Here is a 20,541-nt window from a genome sequence, read left to right on the forward strand (position 1 = left end):
ATTCAACAAAATGCCAGCAGCTGTGTTCGCCCCTAGACCAGTTACATAAACATTCCTGATTGTGGTTTCTAGGCAATGGTAACTTTCTGAGACCTCGCAGATTATTTTAATAGGCAGTCACACTGGAGACTGTGTAACCTAGATGCTTGACTAGAAGCTGAAAAACGTATATAGACACAAGATCCCAAAGGGAAAGAGAGCCTTTCCAGAATAAACCTTATTTTAAGGCAGGGCTTTGAGAGGAGGCATGATATACAGCAAAGGGGTCCTTGAGAGTGTGTTCCATGTGCTGGTGAAGCAAGCAGGAGCCCGGGCCAGACCTGGGAGGTGGAAGGCATGAGTGAGTGGGGTGGGTGACACTAAAGTGGTGCAGCCTACTGGGAAACACTCTTCCGATTTAAGGGGAGACACCAGCCTGAAGCATCAGCAGCAACATTATTCCAAGGCATTCAAGTTATTCAAGACTGATTTGTCATCCTAATTGTTTTGGCTTTTCTGTTAACTTTTCAAAAATGATGAAAAGTCTTATTGATCAGAAATTTATGAAAAGTGTGCCTTGGGGGGGTGTTTCAGAAAGTTCACAGAAATCTGTCATGTGAGAAAACTATAAATGAACTAAGTTTTTTTTTTTTCACACTAAAATCTTCCAATACCCTTTTCCTTGGAACTTAATAAAATTCCCTCGGACCTGGCATAGTAGCCTAGTGGCTAAAGTCCTCGCCTTGAACGCACCAGGATCCCACATGGACGCTGGTTCTAATCCCGGCAGCCCCACTTCCCATCCAGCTCCGTGCTTGTGACCTGGGAAAGCAGTAGAGGATGGCCCAAAGCCTTGGGAGCCTGCACCGCGTGGAAGACCTGGAGGAAGTTCCTGGCTCCTGGCTTCGGATCGGCACAGCACTGGCTGTTGTGGTCACTTGGAGAGTGAATCATTGGACAGAAGATCTTCTTCTCTGTCTCTCCTCTCTGTATATGTGACTTTCCAATAAAAATAAGTAAAATCTTAAAAAAAAAATCCCCTCATATGAGCAAGGAAGTAAGGTGATTAGTTGTATATGTTTTTGTACTCAAACTAAAAATTCTTTGATGGATTATATTGTGTCTTATTTATGTTTAAGCAATTTTTACTAATCTTGTTAACTGGTTAATAATTCTTCCATCCATTCACTCAAGTCCTTTTTTGAATTACCATATACTAAGCAGCATTTTAGTGGAGAAAAGATGAAAAAGAAGACAAACAAGTCCTTCCTCCATAAGTCTTACATTCTAGTAGAGCAGACACACACTGAATGAACAAAGGAAGATGCAAATATCCAGAAAACACACAGTGCAAAGGAAAATAACTCAGGTAACAGGACAACGCCTACGTAGAGGTGTGAATAGGAAGAAACACTGGTGTGGCTGGACTACCAAGGAAGCCTTCCTGAAGAGGAGACATCTGAACAGAGATCAAAATGAGAAGCCAACAACCCTACAAACATCCAAGGAAAGCCGAAAAGCAAACACAAAGGACAGTCCAGAGACAGCCCTTGAGATGGAAGTAGCAAGGCCTGTGAAGCTGGATCAGAGGGAAAGGGGGAGAGTTGCATGAAATCAGCTCCGGAAGATGCACCAGGTGGGGTCAAGTACAGTTTCACAGAACTTTGTAGAGAGAATTAGAAACTTTGTAGAGAGAAATAGAAACTTTGTAGAGGGAATTGGGAAAAACAAAACTTGGAAATTCCTAAACAAGAGACCAAACTACCTCCTTTGTGTTTTAAAAACTGAGAAAACTGAGTGACAAGGAGATAAATGAAAGAAGAATTAAGTATTATTTATTACACTGCTCCACGGTGAAGACACATGTCTGGTCAAAAGATGCACCTGGAGTGTTCTAGGACACAGAATAGAATGTGTCCCTTCCAGCCATACCCACGGGGCAGCCTCATGATCTAAAGACTCAATTAATAACTTGAAGGGGAGGCTCCCTCTGAGTGGTGATTCTTGTTGGATGAGGTCCCATGCTGTTGGCAAGAGTGTCTAAAACCCTGTTCCTTCATAACTGTGTCAGACACAGTAATCCTGGAGGATTCAGGTACTGCATCTCAATTTCTATCACCATAAACAGTTGCATCTGCTTGCAGGCAAAGCCAGGCACAGGAGTCCGTGTCCCATACCTGTGGCATGGGCAACTGGAACATCATTTTCTATTATGTTCTATTTTGCTTTGACAGACAGATGATTAATTAGCACCATCAGCATATCTCCTTGAAAACGGCCATGGATCAGTGTGTCCCCTCCATCACGTAATTGAATCAGGGCCCACACACCTGTTTCCACTTCCTTTAAATAAACAGCTGCCCAGTTAGCAACACAAAGCGATATTAGATTTCAACTACTGTGCATCAGTATATCTTTCACCATGACCTAATCGATGCTGAAAGCTAGAAAAGCACGGATTTCAGAGAACTCTCCTGCTTCATCCTCACCTGGGATCAGAACATCTGTAGCTCTGGCCTGATCTGGACTGTGTGACAGAGCTGGCCAGGGCTAGACCGTAGAGTCCTTCAGAATAGGGTTTTGGGATCATGCCTGGTTTTCTAATAGTGTGGCATTAAGCAATTCATTTAGTTCCTAAAATTCTGTTTCCTGAACTTTAAAATAAGAATAATAATAGTAATTTGTTTTTCTATACACAAAAATCTCATGTATCGTGGATTTAGCACAGTGCTTCATACGTGGTATGCATGTGTTTTTGTTTCTATACAAAGAGAACATTAAACCTAAGTAGGCTGATAACTGTGTTGTTTCTGGTTGAGATGGACTATGTACATGTTATCTTGTTTTCTCCACTGATTAAGACTAACAGCCTTGAACAGAATGTATGAGATAGCTACTTGTGGACTCAAAAAGGTAAATAATACCAAGTCAACTGGAAGGGGGACTACAGGGCTTGAAGAAAAACACCTCCAGAAATGAGGTCCTGCTTTTCCCCACTCCCATCTTTCCTGGCATAAATTCTAGGGCAACCTGATTCTTCAAACAAGTACTAACATAAACAAAAAACTTTTGGAGTCAAAGGATTAGAAAAGGAGTCCCCTGGGAAATTCATCTTTTGCATCTCCCAGGCCTACCCAGGCAGGTCCCAGCAGCAAGACACATTCCCATGCAATGGCAAGAGCAGTGGCAGAACAGGTGGAATCAGGTGGTAGCAATAGATGCAGTCTTCTCAGATTCCTTTCTATTGCTACTCTGTCCTGAGGTCAGTCCAGTTGCAGATAGTTCATGATGCTACAACCATAATTTTCTAGTAAGAGCCTATAAGAAGAAGAAAAAAATAGGGGTAGGAAGGATAAGAAGATTGGCAGGCAGGAAGTAGCTAAGAAAAGGTATCATTTAAATCTGTGTATAAAGTTTCAGATTGTCCCTGAGCTGTGTATGTAAAGTACTGATTGTAAAAGCAAAACAAAGGCTTTCAACACTGACCGAAGTGCAGATCACTACCCAGGTCCCAGGTTGACTACTGGGTGGTATATACTCATGGTCATAGCACGGGAAGGCTGGAAACAGTCTGCAGATAGGTTAGAATGGTGATCAGAATCTGAGCTGAGCTGACTGGCCCCTAAAGCAGGCACAGCATCTACCATCTCACAGCATACTATCAAGAGTTCCCAGAATGACTTGATACACAAAGAACCAGAAATATTTCCACACTTTTATAGATGTTTTCATTAAAGGGAGATTTTAATGTACCTCTTATAATAATTCATAAGTTTAGGTGAATCCATGAAGATAGGGTGAGTGAATACTCTATTTTTCAAAAGATTTATTTATTTTTATTGGAGAGGCAGCTTTGCAAAGAGTAGAAGAGACAGAGAGAAAGACCTTCCATGTATTGGTTCACTCCCCAAGTAGCCACAATGATTGAAGCTGAACTTATCCGAAGCCAGGAGTTAGGAGCCTTTTCTGGATTTCATATGGGTACAGGGTCCCAAGACCTTGGGCCATCCTCTACTGCCCTCCCAGGCCACAAGCAGGGAGATGGATGGGAACTGGAACCGCCTGGACATGAACTGGGACATGCAGGTAAGTATATAGCCACTAGATTATCATGCTGGATTCAAGTGAATACTCTTAAAAGGAGTGGATGGACCTTCTCAGCCAAGAAGTGCAAGTTTTATCAATGGATTGCATGGAATTTGTAGAACTTCATGATTCAGTGACAGATGTAAAAAGTTCTCAGAAGGACGTCCAAAGCAAAATAGAGACGTGGAAGCAAAAAGTCAGTAGGTTTACAGGTAGATCAATAAACATTAGCTGGTAGAAAACACAGATTGTGGAAAACATTCAACATAAACTGAATAGAGTGTCAGAGAACTGAGGGACATCAGAAGCTCTTATACTACTCTTATTGTGGTCCTAGAAGGAGAATAAGAAATAAAAACATAAATATATTTGAATAGTCACTGATAATATCCAAACTTTATAAGGAATATTTAGTTACAAATGAAAACAAATCAACTTCAAAGAGAACAAAATCAAAGACAACATGCTCTGACTCATTGTAATCAAAGATCAATATCAAACTGCAACAAAAAATCTTGAAAGATCCCAAAGGAAAAATTGCATTATATCCAACAAATTGACAGATTAGTCAGAGCTTTTTCATCAGAAATCTTAGAGGCTAAAACAAAAACAGAAAATCAGAGGAAGAAGCTTTTTAAAGTGTTGAAAGAGAAAAACATCAGCCAGGATTTCTATATTCAGTGGAAATGTGCAATTCAGGGCTTTAAATCCTGGAGCCAGGTTTGATATTTTAAACTTACTGGTTCATCAAATACTGCTAATATATGTTAGATACAGTGTCAGTGGAGCAGTCAGGATATGAACCAGTGGCTATACGGGATCCCAGAACTTGCAAGGTGACAATTTAGCCATTGAGCCATCACGCTGGATCTAACATTACTTCTATCCAGCTTGTGAGGCTCCCACCCCCATCAACTGGCAAGAAGTGGAGAGGGCATGTAGCCTAGGGGTTAAGATGATGGTGAAGACAACCATGTCCCTTATCAGAGTGTCTGGGCTGAACGGGTTCCATCTCCTGACTCGAGCTCCCTGCACATGCAGACCATGGGAAGCAGTAGTGATGTCTCAACTGAGTCCTTGCCACTCACATGGAAGACCTGGTCTGCATTCCTGGCTCCCAGCTCAGCCCAGTATCAGCCATTGCTGGCACTGAGGAGTGAATTAGCAGATGGGAGTCCTAATACTCTCCTATTCACTTCTCAAATAAAATTGTATATATATTTTATTTTATATATATTTTATTATATATATTTATTTATATATATATATATATATATATATATATATATATATATATATATATATATATATATATATATTAGAAATGCAGGGAGGTAGACTTCAAAGCCAAAGGCAGCAGCATCTCTGAGGAAAGGGGCAGTCAGCAAACACTCTTGGAAATTCAAAGCCATGAGGGAAGACTCAAACTTATTTGACATGATGGGTAAGTAGAGGTCACTTTCCAGCAAGGAATCTAAACAGTTCTTGCTTTGAAGCTGCCCACCACCCAGTCTCATAACTTATTTCCATCCTGCACCTGCCTTGGTGTTTGGGAGCCCTCTGCCCAATGAGGCTCTCCTAACTGTGGAGTCATCCAGCTGTTTCCTCTGTTGAGTGTCCTGACAATACAGAAGTCCTCAACCTGTCCTTCATTTTCTGCTTTTCTGTCTCCATCTCTCTCCCTCAGTACAAGTACACTGCAAACAATTTATGGGAAATGGAATGAAAAGACAAATTTATTTTGGTGTAAAAAAATTTTCAAAACATGCACATGTGAGTGTCCTTGAAGAAGTTTATGAGAAACAGTCACATAGTGAGAGAACTAAGACCATATTTCAGACTGGTTGCCACAATGAACTTCCTGTGTAACTCCAGCATCTGAGACATTGGTTAAGATGCCAGCATCCCATATCTACCCAGATTTCTTTGCTGCAGCTGGCCTGGGCTCTGACATTTTGCTTGAAGGTCATCAAATCTGCTCTAGACGAAAATGTGTGTATCTTTTCCTCCAAGAGGACAATGTGCAGAAGATGCTGGACCTGCCTCTGTCTGAGCTAGTGATGGAGCAGACATCCTGGTGCTGGTCTCCAGGGTAGGTTGGGTGAAGATGGCCATCTGAATGCCACCTGCCGGGGGAGGCTCTGGGCCAATGCTGGAAGGAACTGCAGCCTCGGGAGTCATGACTGGGTGGGGTGTAGCACAGCAAGTTTGGCCACCATTTCCTTCTGTCCAGGTATAATGAGGTAGCTCCCCAGTGTGGAGCTCCAGTTGCTGAAAGGAAAGAATGACAGGAAATAATGAACAACGTACCTGCACAGAGCATCTAACTCAGCCTTGGGAGAAAGTCCTTTTTCAGATGGTCAATTCTTCATTCTGGGTTCTTTGAGCCAATAGTAGATTTTAGTAGTGATTTCAACCATACTGAAAGATAAGCTTTGCCATGCCCAAGATTCATGTTCTCATGTGGAAAACGGGCTGACAAGTAACCTCTTGTTTATAAAGCAGAGATAAAGATTGACATTGGCAGTTAGGTGAATTGAGTCTATTTTGGCCAACTTCGTGTTGCTAAAATGCAACCCCAAGGCAGCTAACTTTTATATAGAGGTTTGTTTAATTCACAGCTTTGGGGTACTCGGGGGCATGACACCTGAACTGATTCAGTTCTGGTGAGGACCAGGTGCGGCTAGCAACCGGCAGGATTATGTAAGGACTAAGTACTTACATCTTTGCTCGGGGGCAGTCAAACACAATTGGGGGCCAACTCAGGCTTTTGCAACAACTTTCTCTTGAAAATTAGAGGCTACATGAGAACCACTTTCAAGAGTGCAGTCTCTAAGGACATGTCACTAGACCCCCCCCCCTCAAAGCTTCTATGCCCTCTCAATAGCACACTCAGCGGCAGAGGCTTTCCCCATGGACCCACAGGAAACATTCAAACCAGTCATCAAACCACAGCAGTGCTCTAATCTGGATTAGTGCTGCTTGTGTGGCTGTCAGAAAGCCAAGCTGTATCTCGTTATATTATATTTAGTTATGATAAACACACTGATTGCACAATCTGGTTTTTCATTGAAGCCACCCTCCTCCCATTCCCCAAACCATGGATACAAACTTCACACACAGCACCCCATACCAAAACAATCTCTTCTCGGATTTGCTGAGCTCGGTCTGCTAACTGAAACTCCAGCTCTGTCAACTGCTGCTTCAGGGCCTCACGTAAGGTTTGCAGCTGGGCTGCCTCCTCCCTGCAGGTAAGTAGAAAACCACCACAATAAGCCATCTTCCATTATCTCTTTCATAAAGTAAGGCCTGCCTTTGAAATTTCTCAAAAGAGAATGTCACCTTGTTTATTTGTTTCAGTTACAGACATAGAAATAATACCAGGGCAGGCTGCATTATTAAAAACAGTCTTTCTATTGTGTATAATTTGCACATCGTAGAGTTCACCTGTTTTAAGAGCCCAATTCAGCAATTCCTAACCCTTTTACCAGGTGCTATCACCACCATCTAGTTTTATGAAATTTCTATCTTCACGATAAAGAATCCCCAGATCCATTTATAAGTACACTCTGCTCATCTCCTATTTCCAGAGTAGGAATTGTTTGTACACTTTGGGGGCATATGTCTAATCTATGACAACAACACGGACTTGCAGGTATCCTCCTGGCCACACCTCAGCTCCCAGATGACTGCCCTGCTCCCAACTTTCCCAAATGTCCCCATTTAGCCAATGGCTCTCACACACTCCCGCTGAGACAGCAAGATATTTTAAAAAAAAAAAGATATTTTTTTAAATTGGAAAGTCAGATATAGAGAGGAACAGAGACAGATAGGGAGATTTTCTGTCTGATGATTCAGTCCCCAAGTGCATGCAACAACTGGAGCTGAGCCAATCTGAAACCAGGAGCCAGGAGCCTCTTCCGGGTCTTTCATGCCGGCACAGGGTCCCAAGGCTTTACACCATCCTCCTCTGCTTTCCCAGGGCACAAGCGGGGAGCTGGATGGGAAGCAGGGATGCCGGGAGTAGAACTGGTGCCCATATGGGATCTTGGCACTTACAAGGCAAGGACTTTAGCCGCTAGGCTACCACGCCAGGCCCAAGAAAGAGATCTTGAAAGCAGAGGAAAAGCCGGTGGGTTTCTCATTAATCCTGCTCCAGGGTGCCCCCCTGTCCTGCTCAGATTATTTGTTTTGCTCCATGTGTGGGATGGATACTTACTTTTATGGCCCTCTTTTAGAAAATTACCTTTCCTCTTCGGACATGTGTCTGGAGAACAGTGCCTGCTGTCCTGAGAGGTACTGCTCGGTCGCCTCCAAATGCTCCCAGAAACTCTGGCAGAGTATCTTCATGGCTTCCATCTCGTGGGCTGTGCCCTGAGAACACCAACGAGGAACAGGGAAGGCAATGCTTCCTGAGTCGCTGCAGGAGCTCCCGACCCCGGGCGAGAGGGCAGACTCATTCCTGTTTGGGCCCACCTGTATGCCCAGCCTGACTGAGGCTTGCATGAGCAAGAGAACAGAGTCCAGCCCCTGGCTTTTGGAAGCAACAAGAGCGATGCATGACTGGCAAGGAGGGCTATGGTTGTTAGGTGTCAGTCTAGAGGGCCTACAGATCAACTGAAGGACTGGACGATACAGGAATAAAAGGGTATAGACAGAACAGAGATGGGGAAAGAGCCAGATTCAGGACTTGTGCTTGGAAAAGTCCGGTCTGGTTAATTCTGTTTAATTTGGGTGCCAAGTATTGCCTCACTCTTGAGTATCAATAGCACGAAACACATCTGTTCAGGTGGTTGTGTCTGATTTAGGAAAATCTGCTTTGAATACTTTCTTTTATTGTTAACCCTGCTGAGACACAGTCCCTGGAGGTTAAGAGCTGCAGGATCTGCTTCATTCAGCTAATAAACTTGTCTGAGCAAGACAGAGGAGTAGGGGTTCCATCTTCTCCAGCAATTAGCATCTTGATGTAAACTGCTGTTACCTACTCACCCCACTTGCTCTTGATGTCCCATCCTTTTTATGTTTCTCCCCCTGTAGGACTGTGCTCATGCCCGTGTTTGTTTTCCTAATTTGAACAAATTCTTACAACCTCTGGGAACTGCAGATCTCTCCACACCTCACAGTTCTGCCCACACCTCTTTGCTAAGAAACTTTCCCTGACTCTGGCAGGACCTCTAGTGGCGCCAAGTCCTGTCCTGGGGATGATCTCTGTTCTGCCCATTAAAACACCTGCCTGGGAAAGGCCAATGCTGCCAATCTACTGTCTGCTCTAGCTGACACCTGATCTGAAAGGAAGTCTCTGGTACCCTCCCCTTCGAGAGGCCTATGAAATGGGAACGTGCTTCTTGAACAACTGAGAAGTATCTCTCTCAAGGATCTGAGAGCTATTCCACCCATCTGTCATCACCTCCGATACTGGGGACTGCATCTTCCAGTGCCAGTTGGATGGTGGATCCCTAACTCTGGTACCTGGCAATCAACACATCCAATCCAATGTATCTATATCAAGCAATCTGCGTCACATTTCATTCTCTGACTCTCCAGAGCTACAGCTCTCGTCCTCCTCAGTCCCTCTTAAATATTCCCAGCTCACCTCTGCACAAAGTTCTGGTCTTTCCCTACTATCAGTAGTTAACAGAATAAAATGTGCTTTTACTGCTTTAGCACATGCCTGCTGTCTTTGAAATCTGTTGGTGGGGCACACTGTGGTTTGTTCAGTCATCCTTCTGGCTCTGTAGCTTCTATTGGCTCATGGCCTGAATAGATCTGTGATCTGGACCGTCTGCATCAATACTGTGCAGTCGAGAGATAACGATGCATGTTGGGCTCTGCCCCTGTCTCTAGCGGACTCCTAGGTTTGGATCCTCTTGTAGATTGGTATGAAGCTATGAGCTGCCTACTATCTTTCTCCTATTTATTATTACCAAAATGGTTCTGTTACGTGAGGGTTAGCAATGTGTCTGTCTAAAAAATTTTATTTCTCAGTGTCCCTTGCTGGTAGGAAGGCCAACAGGACAGAAGCTGACAGCACCATCTAGGGCTCTTTTTTTTTTTTTTTTTTTAAAAAGATAACCTTGATCATCATCATCATCATCATCATCATCATCATACAAAAAAAAAGCACTTTGCTGACTGGCCCCTGCCGGCCTTTCCTTCCTCCTCTTTTGGAGGAGACCAACTGCACAGCATCCAGATCTGTTTCTGGGAAGCTCTGGGTTTCTTCCCCTTCTCCCCAGAACTGCATGGCCAACATTCTGGAAACCTGAGGACTATTTCCTATTAGAATTGTCATCATAAAATACCTATCACAGAGCAATCTATTTATATTGAAAATGCTCCATCACCTTGCCTTGAGAGTTCAATTTTGAATCCTCCATGTTCTAAACAGAATAGTACTTTGCATAATAAAACTCTCCAGTATTTGCATCAGTGCGAATGGATCTTCAAAATATGATCAGGGTTAGCAAGAATGTTTGAAAGTTAACTAAATGGTGGCTCTCAAGTCCAGAAAATAAAGGCAGCTATTTGGCACAATGGTTACACTGCCACTGGGGATGCCTGTGTCCTAACTGGGAACCATAGATTTGGAGCTAGATTTAGCTTTAATTCCATCCCCTTACAAGTACACCCCCTAGGAGGCAACAGGATATCTGCCATCTGGATTGAGTTCTGGGCCCCTGGCTTTGGTCTCGCCCACCCCTTAATGCTGCAAGTACTTGGGGAGTATATTTGTAGCTGGAAGCTCTCTCTCTATGTATATCTGTTTCTGTCTCTCTGCTTTTCAAACACAATGGAAATAATTTTTTTTAATCAGAAAATATCTTGGGGCTCAAGAAGGGCTGCTTTTACAGATATGTGTTATGATATAGAATAATTTGCCCGTGGTGGAAAAAAAAATAGCAATCAGATTTCAAATTCATGTCTTCTGGTTCAAGTGCTTTCTTCAGACTTGATTGAACAAAAGTAGCACCAACATCTAGAACTTCTAGAAGTCGGAGTATCTGCTGTTTAGTAGCAAGTCGATGAAATGGTTCAAATTCATTCCCGGAAGGCAACCAAGACTGGTCACAACTGACCCAAATTCACTTTTAAATTCTCAACGACATGAAAAGTCAGATCCATGGAAATAAAGTGTTCAGTGTGGCTGAAGAGAAACACAGCAAGTGGTGCTTCATCCAGATATTTTAGGGGTAACTTTATGAGAAGGTATGGGTAGGGCTTCCAGGCTTTGGGAACAAATGGTTTGTATTTGCTCTGAAGAGGGATGATGATTCTGAAACACTGCCATCTTCTGGCCATTTGGAAACATAAAAAATAAGGTTTAGTCCTTTAACAGGCAGTTTCAAAATTAAGAAATCCTTAAAAGGCAGGGTGGTGGGACAAAAACCAATGATTTGAACTCTTATTTCTAATAAGGATTTGGTTATAACCCCAATACAACAGAAGAGTGGCTCTAGTCGTTCAAACCCATGAAAACTAACTTTAACTTCAATAATAGCAGTTTTAAAAGACAACAATTCCTACTTTTGAATTGGTCTGTACTGTTTTTCAAAAATAGGAACACTTTTTCCTTTCAACCTAAACCACAAGCATTGTAGGAGAATTTTTAAAGCTAATACAAAAGCAAAGCTAGGAGCCTGGAACTCCAATTAGCTCTCCCATGTGAGTGGCAGAGGCCTGAACACTTCAGCCAGCAGATACATCACCAGGGAGCTGGGCTAGAAGTTGAGCAACTGGAACTCGAGATGGTGCTCACAGGATGCTGGCTTCTCAGGAGGTGACTTAACCCGACAGGGCATAATTCCAGCCCCATCTCTCTACTTCAATAGGATATCTATTGCTTTTAAGACTGATATACAGAAGCTAGATAGTATTTTATTAATAAACATTTACAGCATTTATACTAAAAGGATGACATTGGCTGGCCATTTCTTCTGAAGTTTTTTTTTTAAATATAATTTTTCTCTTTATGGTATTATCATTTTTACTAACAAAGAATGGCATGATTTCCTGTATGTGTTACTATGGGGTCTATATTCGTAAGTAAATTCTGGATATGTATTGATTTGTCAGACCAATAATCTATATCAGAGTCTATATAAGAAATGGGAAAGCGCTCCATCAACATGACTATGGGTTGAGAACAGTAGGGTTTGCCCTGAACTATCTCACATTTGGGAAGAAAGGGTGGGCACCACCCAAGAGGTTTCCCCTTTCCTGTTTTTGCAGAGAGAAACACTTACAAAACACAGCTCCCTCATGGCAGTGTCCCGAGGGGTGTTCATGGCCTGCAGAAACTGGGCTTCTGGATGACCAGCCTGTGAGCACAGGCCATGTCCAAAGGCTGGGGGTTCAAAGCTGGAACTGTGTGTGTCCCAGTGACTGTGGGGATGGTGGTGACAGCAGACACAGCCACACGCAGGTACAACGAGGCAGGTGGCCCCTGGGTAGGTGCTGGAGAAGCCTGTGTCCAGAGAGACAGATTTGGTGAGCGACTGGTGCCCATGCTTCAAGGTCATACCATGTGGGGCCGGACAGCACTGCCAGGACCTGGGCTCACATCCCGAGGTCTGAACAGAAACATCTCGGAACTGTCTCGCCTCTGTCCCAGATCTTGAGCCTCCTGTGGCAGCAGTGTCACACGCAGTGCGTTCCAGAGTTGCTCCTCTGCAGTCGGCTGCCGAGGCCGCAGTGCTCCAGGCAGCTGACGCAAGGCTAGAGGACATCTGGATTGTCACTGACCTGGAGTTGCCCAAATTCAAGTCAGCATTTACAGCAAGGTTTTCTGTCTTGGCTTCTGCCCTAGGTGGTACCTGACCCCTGGTTCTACACTTTGACTTCAGCTGGGGAGTGGTTGCAGGTGGATTTTCAAGGTGAGGAGTGGAGTTGTCAGACGTTGGTATGCAGTCATCTGTACAGGACATGATTTTTCTGCGCTCAGGGACATGAGACCTTTGTTGTCGTGCCAGTGAGGTGGTGGTGGTGACAGCACAAAGTCTGTTCTTTCCCTCTCCCCCTGGGGCCTCGGAGCCCATCTGCAGGGTCTTGTCTTCAGCAAAGACATTTCTGGAAGGCCTCCTAGGCCCCTGGCAGCCAATTTGTGTGTCTACTTTACCAGCCTCCTTGGGCCTAAAGGGCTCGTCCTTCCCATCTGTGGTAGGGGTCACCATGAACCACGGAGGGTCATTCATGGAAGTGACCAGGGCTTCATTGCCCACAGAATCAGTGCAGGAAGGCAGCAGGAGCACATGGCTGCCTTCCCTTGAATATACCTTCCTAGGGGTGGTTGTGGCAAGGGCCGGATCTGGCAGGAAGGGCTCTGGGGGTTCCTCGGTGGCCTTGGGCGAAGATGCTTCTTTCACCGCAGATTTCGAGCTCTGGTGATGGCTTGAGACAGGCGTGTCCACAGCGCTCTCGGGATCAGATTCATCTGGCCCTGGCTGACCGTCCTGAGATGACCCAAAATTGTGGTCCCCCACATGCGGCTTACTGCCTGTGGTCTCAGCGGGGCTCTGACTGCTTGGCCAAGAAGGCATCTGTGGGAGAAGGTGAGAACAAGCGGAGTGAGTCCACCAGTGGGAGAGGCATTCTGGGTTTTTCTTTCCTATCGTTACCACCAACTCAAGAGTTTGGAGAAGAGGGTCACAGCTCAGAGCTTAGTTCAGTGGCTTACTTCACCTGGGGCCTCCTCTCTGCCAGGCTCCACGGCCTCGCTGAGAAAATCAAAGAGGTAATGAGGCTCTCTACAGTGACTCCACTTTCCTTGCACCTGGATCCATGTGACGAGCACCTGCCCAGCCTTTCTAGCTAGGTGCTGCAGTTACTCTTCCTTCTAAACCGGCTGGGTGTGTGAGGGTAGAGGAGCAGAGTGGCTGGTGGGGTGGGAGTGGGACAATGGCGGGGGAGCTCTAAGGGCCCCAGCCCCATCTTTCCTACCTGCAGGGGAAGCGGTTCTGGTGGCTCTTCCAGGAACCCACTGCTGTCAGACTGACAGCTGTTTGCTCTGCCTGCCCAGACTCCTGTAGAAAGTGGCCTGAGGTTATTAAAGTGGAAACCTGTTGCCCACAGAACTTACATCCAACCCAACGTTTCCAAGGAATTTACCTGCGTCCCAGACCCAAGTGTGATATTGATAGGAATGCAGAGACATCTAGTACCTGCACGATCAAATTCAGTTTGGATTTTGTAAAAGATAACAGGCACATTGAGAAACAGAAAAAGATGGCCCGTTGCAAGACAAAAGAAATCAGACAGCTGAACCTGAGTCTATATACTATATACCATATCTATGTACTATTGGTATATAACCATGCACATCTTCCTGTATGCTTTCAATCATCTCTAGGTTACTTATAATACCCAATACAATGTAAGTGCCATGTGAATGGTTGGTACACTGTATTCTTTGGGAAACCATGACAGGAAAACAGTCTGCACATTTTCACACACCTTTTTTTTGAACAGTTTGTATTTTCAATCTGTGATTAATTAAATCTGCAGATGCAGAACCTGCGGACACTGGGAACTGGCTGTAAACAATCAGAAACAGAAAGGGTCTCTAAGAGACAGAGAGGTGATTTCCTCTAGGAGAGTACAGTTGTGATATTAACGGGTACCTTGTGTTGATTTCTGTGAAAGACAAACAAACATATCCTCTGAAACTTAAATGAATTTGTGAATCAACCTGACTGAGAAATTTCCCTTTGATGACGAGATCAGACGGGGACTAAGCACAGTTCCCTCTGGAGGCGGGCTGTGTGGCTTGCCTTTGTTTCAGACATCAATCGTGTGCATTGCAATAGTGTGAACTGACTTACTAAGCAAAAATGTGGGCCAGTTTACAGATGGGTTACTTTCTTCAGGAAGCTCAAAATCCTTCCTCCTTATAAAATACCTTTTCAGTAACTAGAATATAAATGTGTAAAAGTTGGGTTTCCAAATTTAAAGTATTTCCTTATAACTGCAGGAATCAAGACAAAGAATGAGAGATCATCCAGCCCAGGATGATCAAGCTGGATTATAAAACAAGCAAATATGTTTCATGATCATTTCCATATCCTCACACCAACATACACTGTGAGGGCAGGCTAAGGTTTGGGGAAGTCTCATGACATTTGGCCCCAGGCCTGGCGGTGAGATCAGCACACCCAGACCAGTCTCTGGAAGTTGTCCCAAGGCTCGCCTGTGAGAACTTGAAGTCACATTGCTTCCAATAGAATTTCCCAGGGATCACATCCATGCCTTGTCTAACTTCCACCTGCTCCAACCAGCCCTCTTCCTTTAGCTAGATCTTCATTCTCAAATTTCCTGCTCCAGACTGCTTTGAAAGATGGAACCCTCCCCCATGGCTAATCATTGTGCGATTTTTGTCATGGCCCCGTTGGACTTGCAGTGCCTACATTGCCGACTCCATAATTCAGGAAGGTTAACTTCTCTACAATGTAAGCAACTAAAACCCAGTTAGGCTCCATGATGGAGACATCGTTGGAGCCAGCCCTACCTAGTTCAGATTCTGCTGCGCACTTGCAAGTTGTGTGATCCAGAGCATGGCACTTAATCTCCTTGGAGAAAAGAATACATGGGGGAACAGTAGACCTTTGTGGGGTCTGGATGAGTACAGTATCTAACAACCATAGGTATGAAGAAGCTAGCATGTGTAAACAATTAATTACACATGCAACTTTTTTGCTGCAGAATACCATTATTTTTTCAAAGATGTATTTATTTATTTATTAGAAAGTCAGATATACAGAATGGAGAAGAGACAGAGAGAAAGATCTTCCATCCGCTGATTCAATCCCCAAGTGGCTGCAATGGCTGAAACTGAGCCCATTTGAAGCCAAGAGCCTCTTCTGGGTCTCCCATGCAGGTGCAGGGTCCCAAGGCTTTGGACCTTCCTTGACTGCTTTCCCAGACCACAAGCAGGGAGCCAGACAGGAAGCGGGGCCGCTGGGATCAGAACTGGTACCCACAAGGGATCCCAGCAGTAGCTGCTAGGCTATTGCTCCAGGCCCACACCCTTATTATCAGATCTATTACAACTCAATCACTATTATTATTATTATTATTATTATTATTATTATTAACTAGAAATTAACTTTTTGACATAAACACAATTGTCTTCCTAGAGTTAGATTTTATTTTCCTGAGTGTGTGGGAGCACTTATCTACCATCCTAAGCGAAAAATCACTCCCCTTGCAGAAGATGCCTCAGGCACTTTGTCAAAAGAACCACGAGATGGCAGCGTTACACCAACCACAGAGCAGAGGGGTCTCTCTAGAACAGCTGCAATTTGCAAGAAATACCCAACCTTGTGCACTGCGTTGGTAATAAAAGCTTCTGAATCCCAAGTAGACAGTTTTACATTTGAAATTATGTGAGTTCACAGCGGCAGGGGTAAAAATGAAAAGTCCATGGAATTGGGACAGAAGTAGGGGAAGATCAGAAAGAAGTGTGCCAGTGGCAGGGCTGTGAAACGGTCCGAGGTTGTGACTGCAAAACAGGACTATCAGCTGTGACCGCTGGAAGCCAACTCACCACCACCTCCACTCTATTCGAGCCAGTTCACTGCCCAGTTCCTGTATCGTCTTCCTCCAGCCACAGACAACTCCATGGGGAAATGGAGTCAGAGAAGCGAGCTGTTCTCTTTGGAGTGAGGTAGACCTTATAGTGCCTGTCAGGTAGCCTTGTGTGTGAAGCAACAAGGGGTCTAGGTCACAGAAGAGAGTGGGGTTATTGGGCCTAAAGAGTGCTTGCTCCCCAGTGACATCTTTTAAAAACTAATTTTTGAAGCTTGGAGAACAAACGCAACCTCCCTATGGACCATCGTCCACCTGAGTTCCCAGGCTGGAAGATAACCACAATGGTACAACCTACCACCAAAGCAGAAATTCTTTCTAGAACATTCATTTAAATGAGTCATCTGTCTAATGTTTACTTCTGATGACAGGGATTTGTTTTTTTCCCCCATGTAGTCAGAATATATTTGTATTTTATCTTTTAAGAAATGCTTCTTTTATTGAGCCAATCCATGTTCACATTTTTTTTTTTCATTTATTGGTCATAGTTCTGTGCCTTGACGTTACACAGAGCATATCTAACCTTTCCGAGGAGAGTTCATTCGAAGGTCCTCAGTCCTTCTGGCCAGCTTCCATCTCCTGAGAGCTGTTAAACTGGACCTCACAGGACAAGGTTTTTAGATCACTTACAGGCACTAGGACGCTTGCTTAATGACACTTTCTGGAAAACAGGGGCTGCAAAACTGCCGTGGACCTTGAAGAGCCCGCCCGCGATGAGCTCCTTCCCTGCTTGTGGACGCTTCACTCCTATTCACGTGGCCGGAGATGGTGACACTGTAGTCAGAACTTGTGTTTCCAGAGTTGGGCAGCTACACCCATATCTAACTTGAAACTGAGAAATAAATGCTTTAGCATCTAAACAAATGATTGATCTCATCCCTGTCAAATTGGATCTAGTTTGTTTGAGACCCCGGGCTCCCTCTCTCAAGGGTAATTTTAGTCTGCTTTCTGAAGTGCGTTTAAGTAACCTGTGACCTTGAAAAATATTCTTGCTGAGGGCCAAGTCACTACTAACATCCTGCCGAGACTAGGCAAGGAGACACCTGCTGAAAATGCTGTGCCGTAGACTTGGCTCATGGGAAAGGTTCATCATGATGTACTGGATATACCATGGGCAGTGTAAGATAAGGACCCTCCCTCCTCTGGGAGCCAATGTGTACCTCAGCTTTCATCCTAGTACTGAAGAAAGGTCAGGGATATTATGACAAACACTCCCAAGCCAAGGGGATTCTCCCCACAAGGCTGAAAGTCGTGTTGAGAAGGGGCCTGGTGACACTTCAGTCGCTGACCCACCACCAGCTGTGTTTCTGCCCCACAGCAGGGAAAGGGAACGGGGTATGTGGAGGTCAGTGGCAGGAAGCAATCCGGGAGAGGGCGGGGCGGAGGGAGGTGGATTGGCCATCCATCCAAGAATGACGCCAAAGGGAAAGGGAACCCCAGTATTTCTGAAATGTGAAACTTGTTTCAGCCTATACCATGTTTTATGTGTTTAAACACATGTCTCTTCTTTGTCTACATAGATGCATATAAGGTACATCTAAGGCACAAAAAAGGTGGGGGCATGATACTGTTTTGATGGTGAATCTGTTTTAAATGTCCTGAGAAAACGCAATGGCAAATTTTAAGTGAGACCTAGTATTGATCTATTTGGAAATGGAGGAAGAGATGTTCTTGGTGCTAAATGAACAGTGTGTGCATGACCGCTGGAGAAAGGTGGAGCTCAGTTTCATGCCAAGTTCTTAGGAATCTTTCATTTCTGAACTGATTCAAAATACCATGGTGCCGGTCCAAATGCTAGTTTCCTTGTGAAGCTGTGTAAGAGCAAATGCTGTCCTTGCTGGAATTTACCAGCTGATTAGCAGATGATGTCAGCTGCTCCTTTTACATGCCAGCCAAGTTCAGTCACAGTAGAGGGAAAAGAGAAACTGGAGCTGCCAAGCTGGAGAACCAAGGCTTCCATCCAGAGCCACAGCTTTCAACTTTGTTTCTAGCTGCATGCTAGGGGATGTATATGGGACCCTGGCTCCATGAGAAGAAGGGGTTCTCATAGTTGCATGAGGGTTATTCTCCATTCATCCTTACTTGCCTCTCTTACATTCTCTCAATCCTTTCCTGCCCTGCTGGTGCTCCTGGCTTTGCCTTGTGTTCAATTCATAGAAGACGGAAGGGAGAAGCAGCAGCATGGATAAATCAGCATCTGTTCCTTCACGACACTCTCTATAAAGGTTGTTGATGACAGCCTTTGTTGAGTGACCTCTTCCCTAAAGCTCCAAGTTTAACAGGATCAGGAACATGCTCCCTGTGGTTTTCAGCCCAAGGGTGGCAATGGCCTTGGATGCCTCACCATTGCTTGTGGTTTCTTGGATTCTGCCCACTTCAGTAAACACTCAGGTTTCACAACTCACTTCAGTTAAACTCTTTGGATCTGCTCTTCTGTGTCGGATGCTTCAGTGTAACCCTGTAACTCATCAGTCAGCTTAAACTGGTACTCACATGCTACTGCGTCTTTTCATTTTAATTCTAATTCATCCTCTTTTTTTTAAGTAAAAAGAAGTTTTAGGTTTTAGAAACTTCAACCCACCCAAGCTGGAATGCAGGATGGACAGAGGACTGAAACTTTGTCCTCCATGTGTGTCCAGTTCACTTGTGTTTAATGAACCTTTCAAAGTCTTCACATCACTGTCTTTGTTCTGCATCCTCAGTTCTGTTCCTACTGCTACCAAGTCATGCTGATAAAAGCTATTTTATCTATTGTACCTTTTCAGGTAAAAACCACCACTTACTGCTTGGCTCGTCTGCGCCAGGCATGAGAAGGGAGATGGAGAGAACTGAATAGCTTTCAGAAGCCTGTCCAGTGGACAAGCTATGGATTAGGAGAATGGCCAAGAAAATACCAACAGTGCCTTTTCCTTTAATTTGCTAGCAATGATTTATATCCTAGAACACATATAAAGCATATCTCTTAAAACCTTGAAACAAAGTAATCTTAATAACTAGATGACTAGGCATTGCATAGAAGGAAGCATGCCACATTTATTTGTTCAATCCACCAATTTTATCTATTAAACGCTTACTGTGCGTTAGACTAAGAGATAAAATAATAATCTGCTTCTACTCTGTTTTAATTTGCAGTTTAATGTTCTGAGAATGGTTTCTGAGGAAGTTTACCTGCGTAAGAAAGGTTAAACTGCCCTATAGTAAGAGTCTTTGAGCAGGTTGAAGCTAAGTTCTAGCCCTGAGTCCTCCTTCAAAGTGAATTCTCACTGATGTATAGAACACAGTTCATATTCCTAACAGAAATCCTGAATAACTATTACAGAAAAAATCAGATTAAGCTGTTACGCCCATCTTTCTGATATCCATGGCACAAAAGAGAAGCAGAAAAGACAATCATGAACCTCCAAACAGCAAGAGGACAACAGATATTTATTAGAGCAACTTGCTTTTAGCTAGGCGCACCGGGTGAGTGATGGCAATTTAAAAATGTCATTCTTGGCAAGAAATCAGGTCACACACCCAAACCTGAAGCATGGCTGTGGCCACTAAATGGCTTCCTTCAAATTGCTTTTTCAAAAGTCGGCCTGATTTTGCAGAAGCAATGTTCGTATCTTTAAACATCTCAGGTATATTCTGTTGCTGTACGTGGTGTTATGATGATTCACTCTTTTTCCTGGACTTTGTTCTTGCAAAAAGAAAACCAGAAGAAACATGCGTACAAACAGATTTTGAGACTGAGCTCTTTTTAATTTTTTTCTGGTAGAACATGTTTTTGCCAAGTTTGCAACCCACTTGAACTTCTGTCTGTTATTTAATTTTGGAATCAACTTGGGCTCCATTTGTCACTTAAAAAAACCCCAAAGATCCTGCAATATATATATATATATATATTGCAATATA

The 20,541-nt window shown here is 44.0% G+C and overlaps 1 protein-coding gene across 1 annotated transcript in view; it reads right to left on the reverse strand.

The window, feature by feature from the left end:
* Window positions 1-5,449: 5,449 nt before the first annotated feature.
* Window positions 5,450-20,541, reverse strand: part of ITPRID1 (ITPR interacting domain containing 1) — a 71,746-nt gene continuing 56,654 nt past the window's right edge. The window contains exons 7-11 of the mRNA XM_012926098.2: window positions 14,002-14,084; window positions 12,309-13,601; window positions 8,312-8,439; window positions 7,199-7,310; window positions 5,450-6,336 (exon numbers count right to left, since the gene is read on the reverse strand). Of these exons, the coding sequence (XP_012781552.2) occupies window positions 6,046-6,336; window positions 7,199-7,310; window positions 8,312-8,439; window positions 12,309-13,601; window positions 14,002-14,084 (1,907 nt within the window). The 3' untranslated portion in view covers window positions 5,450-6,045. The remainder of the gene's footprint in view (window positions 6,337-7,198; window positions 7,311-8,311; window positions 8,440-12,308; window positions 13,602-14,001; window positions 14,085-20,541) is intronic.

This window comes from Ochotona princeps, chromosome 20 (assembly GCF_030435755.1).
Source record: "Ochotona princeps isolate mOchPri1 chromosome 20, mOchPri1.hap1, whole genome shotgun sequence".
In the NCBI taxonomy this organism is placed as follows: domain Eukaryota; kingdom Metazoa; phylum Chordata; class Mammalia; order Lagomorpha; family Ochotonidae; genus Ochotona; species Ochotona princeps.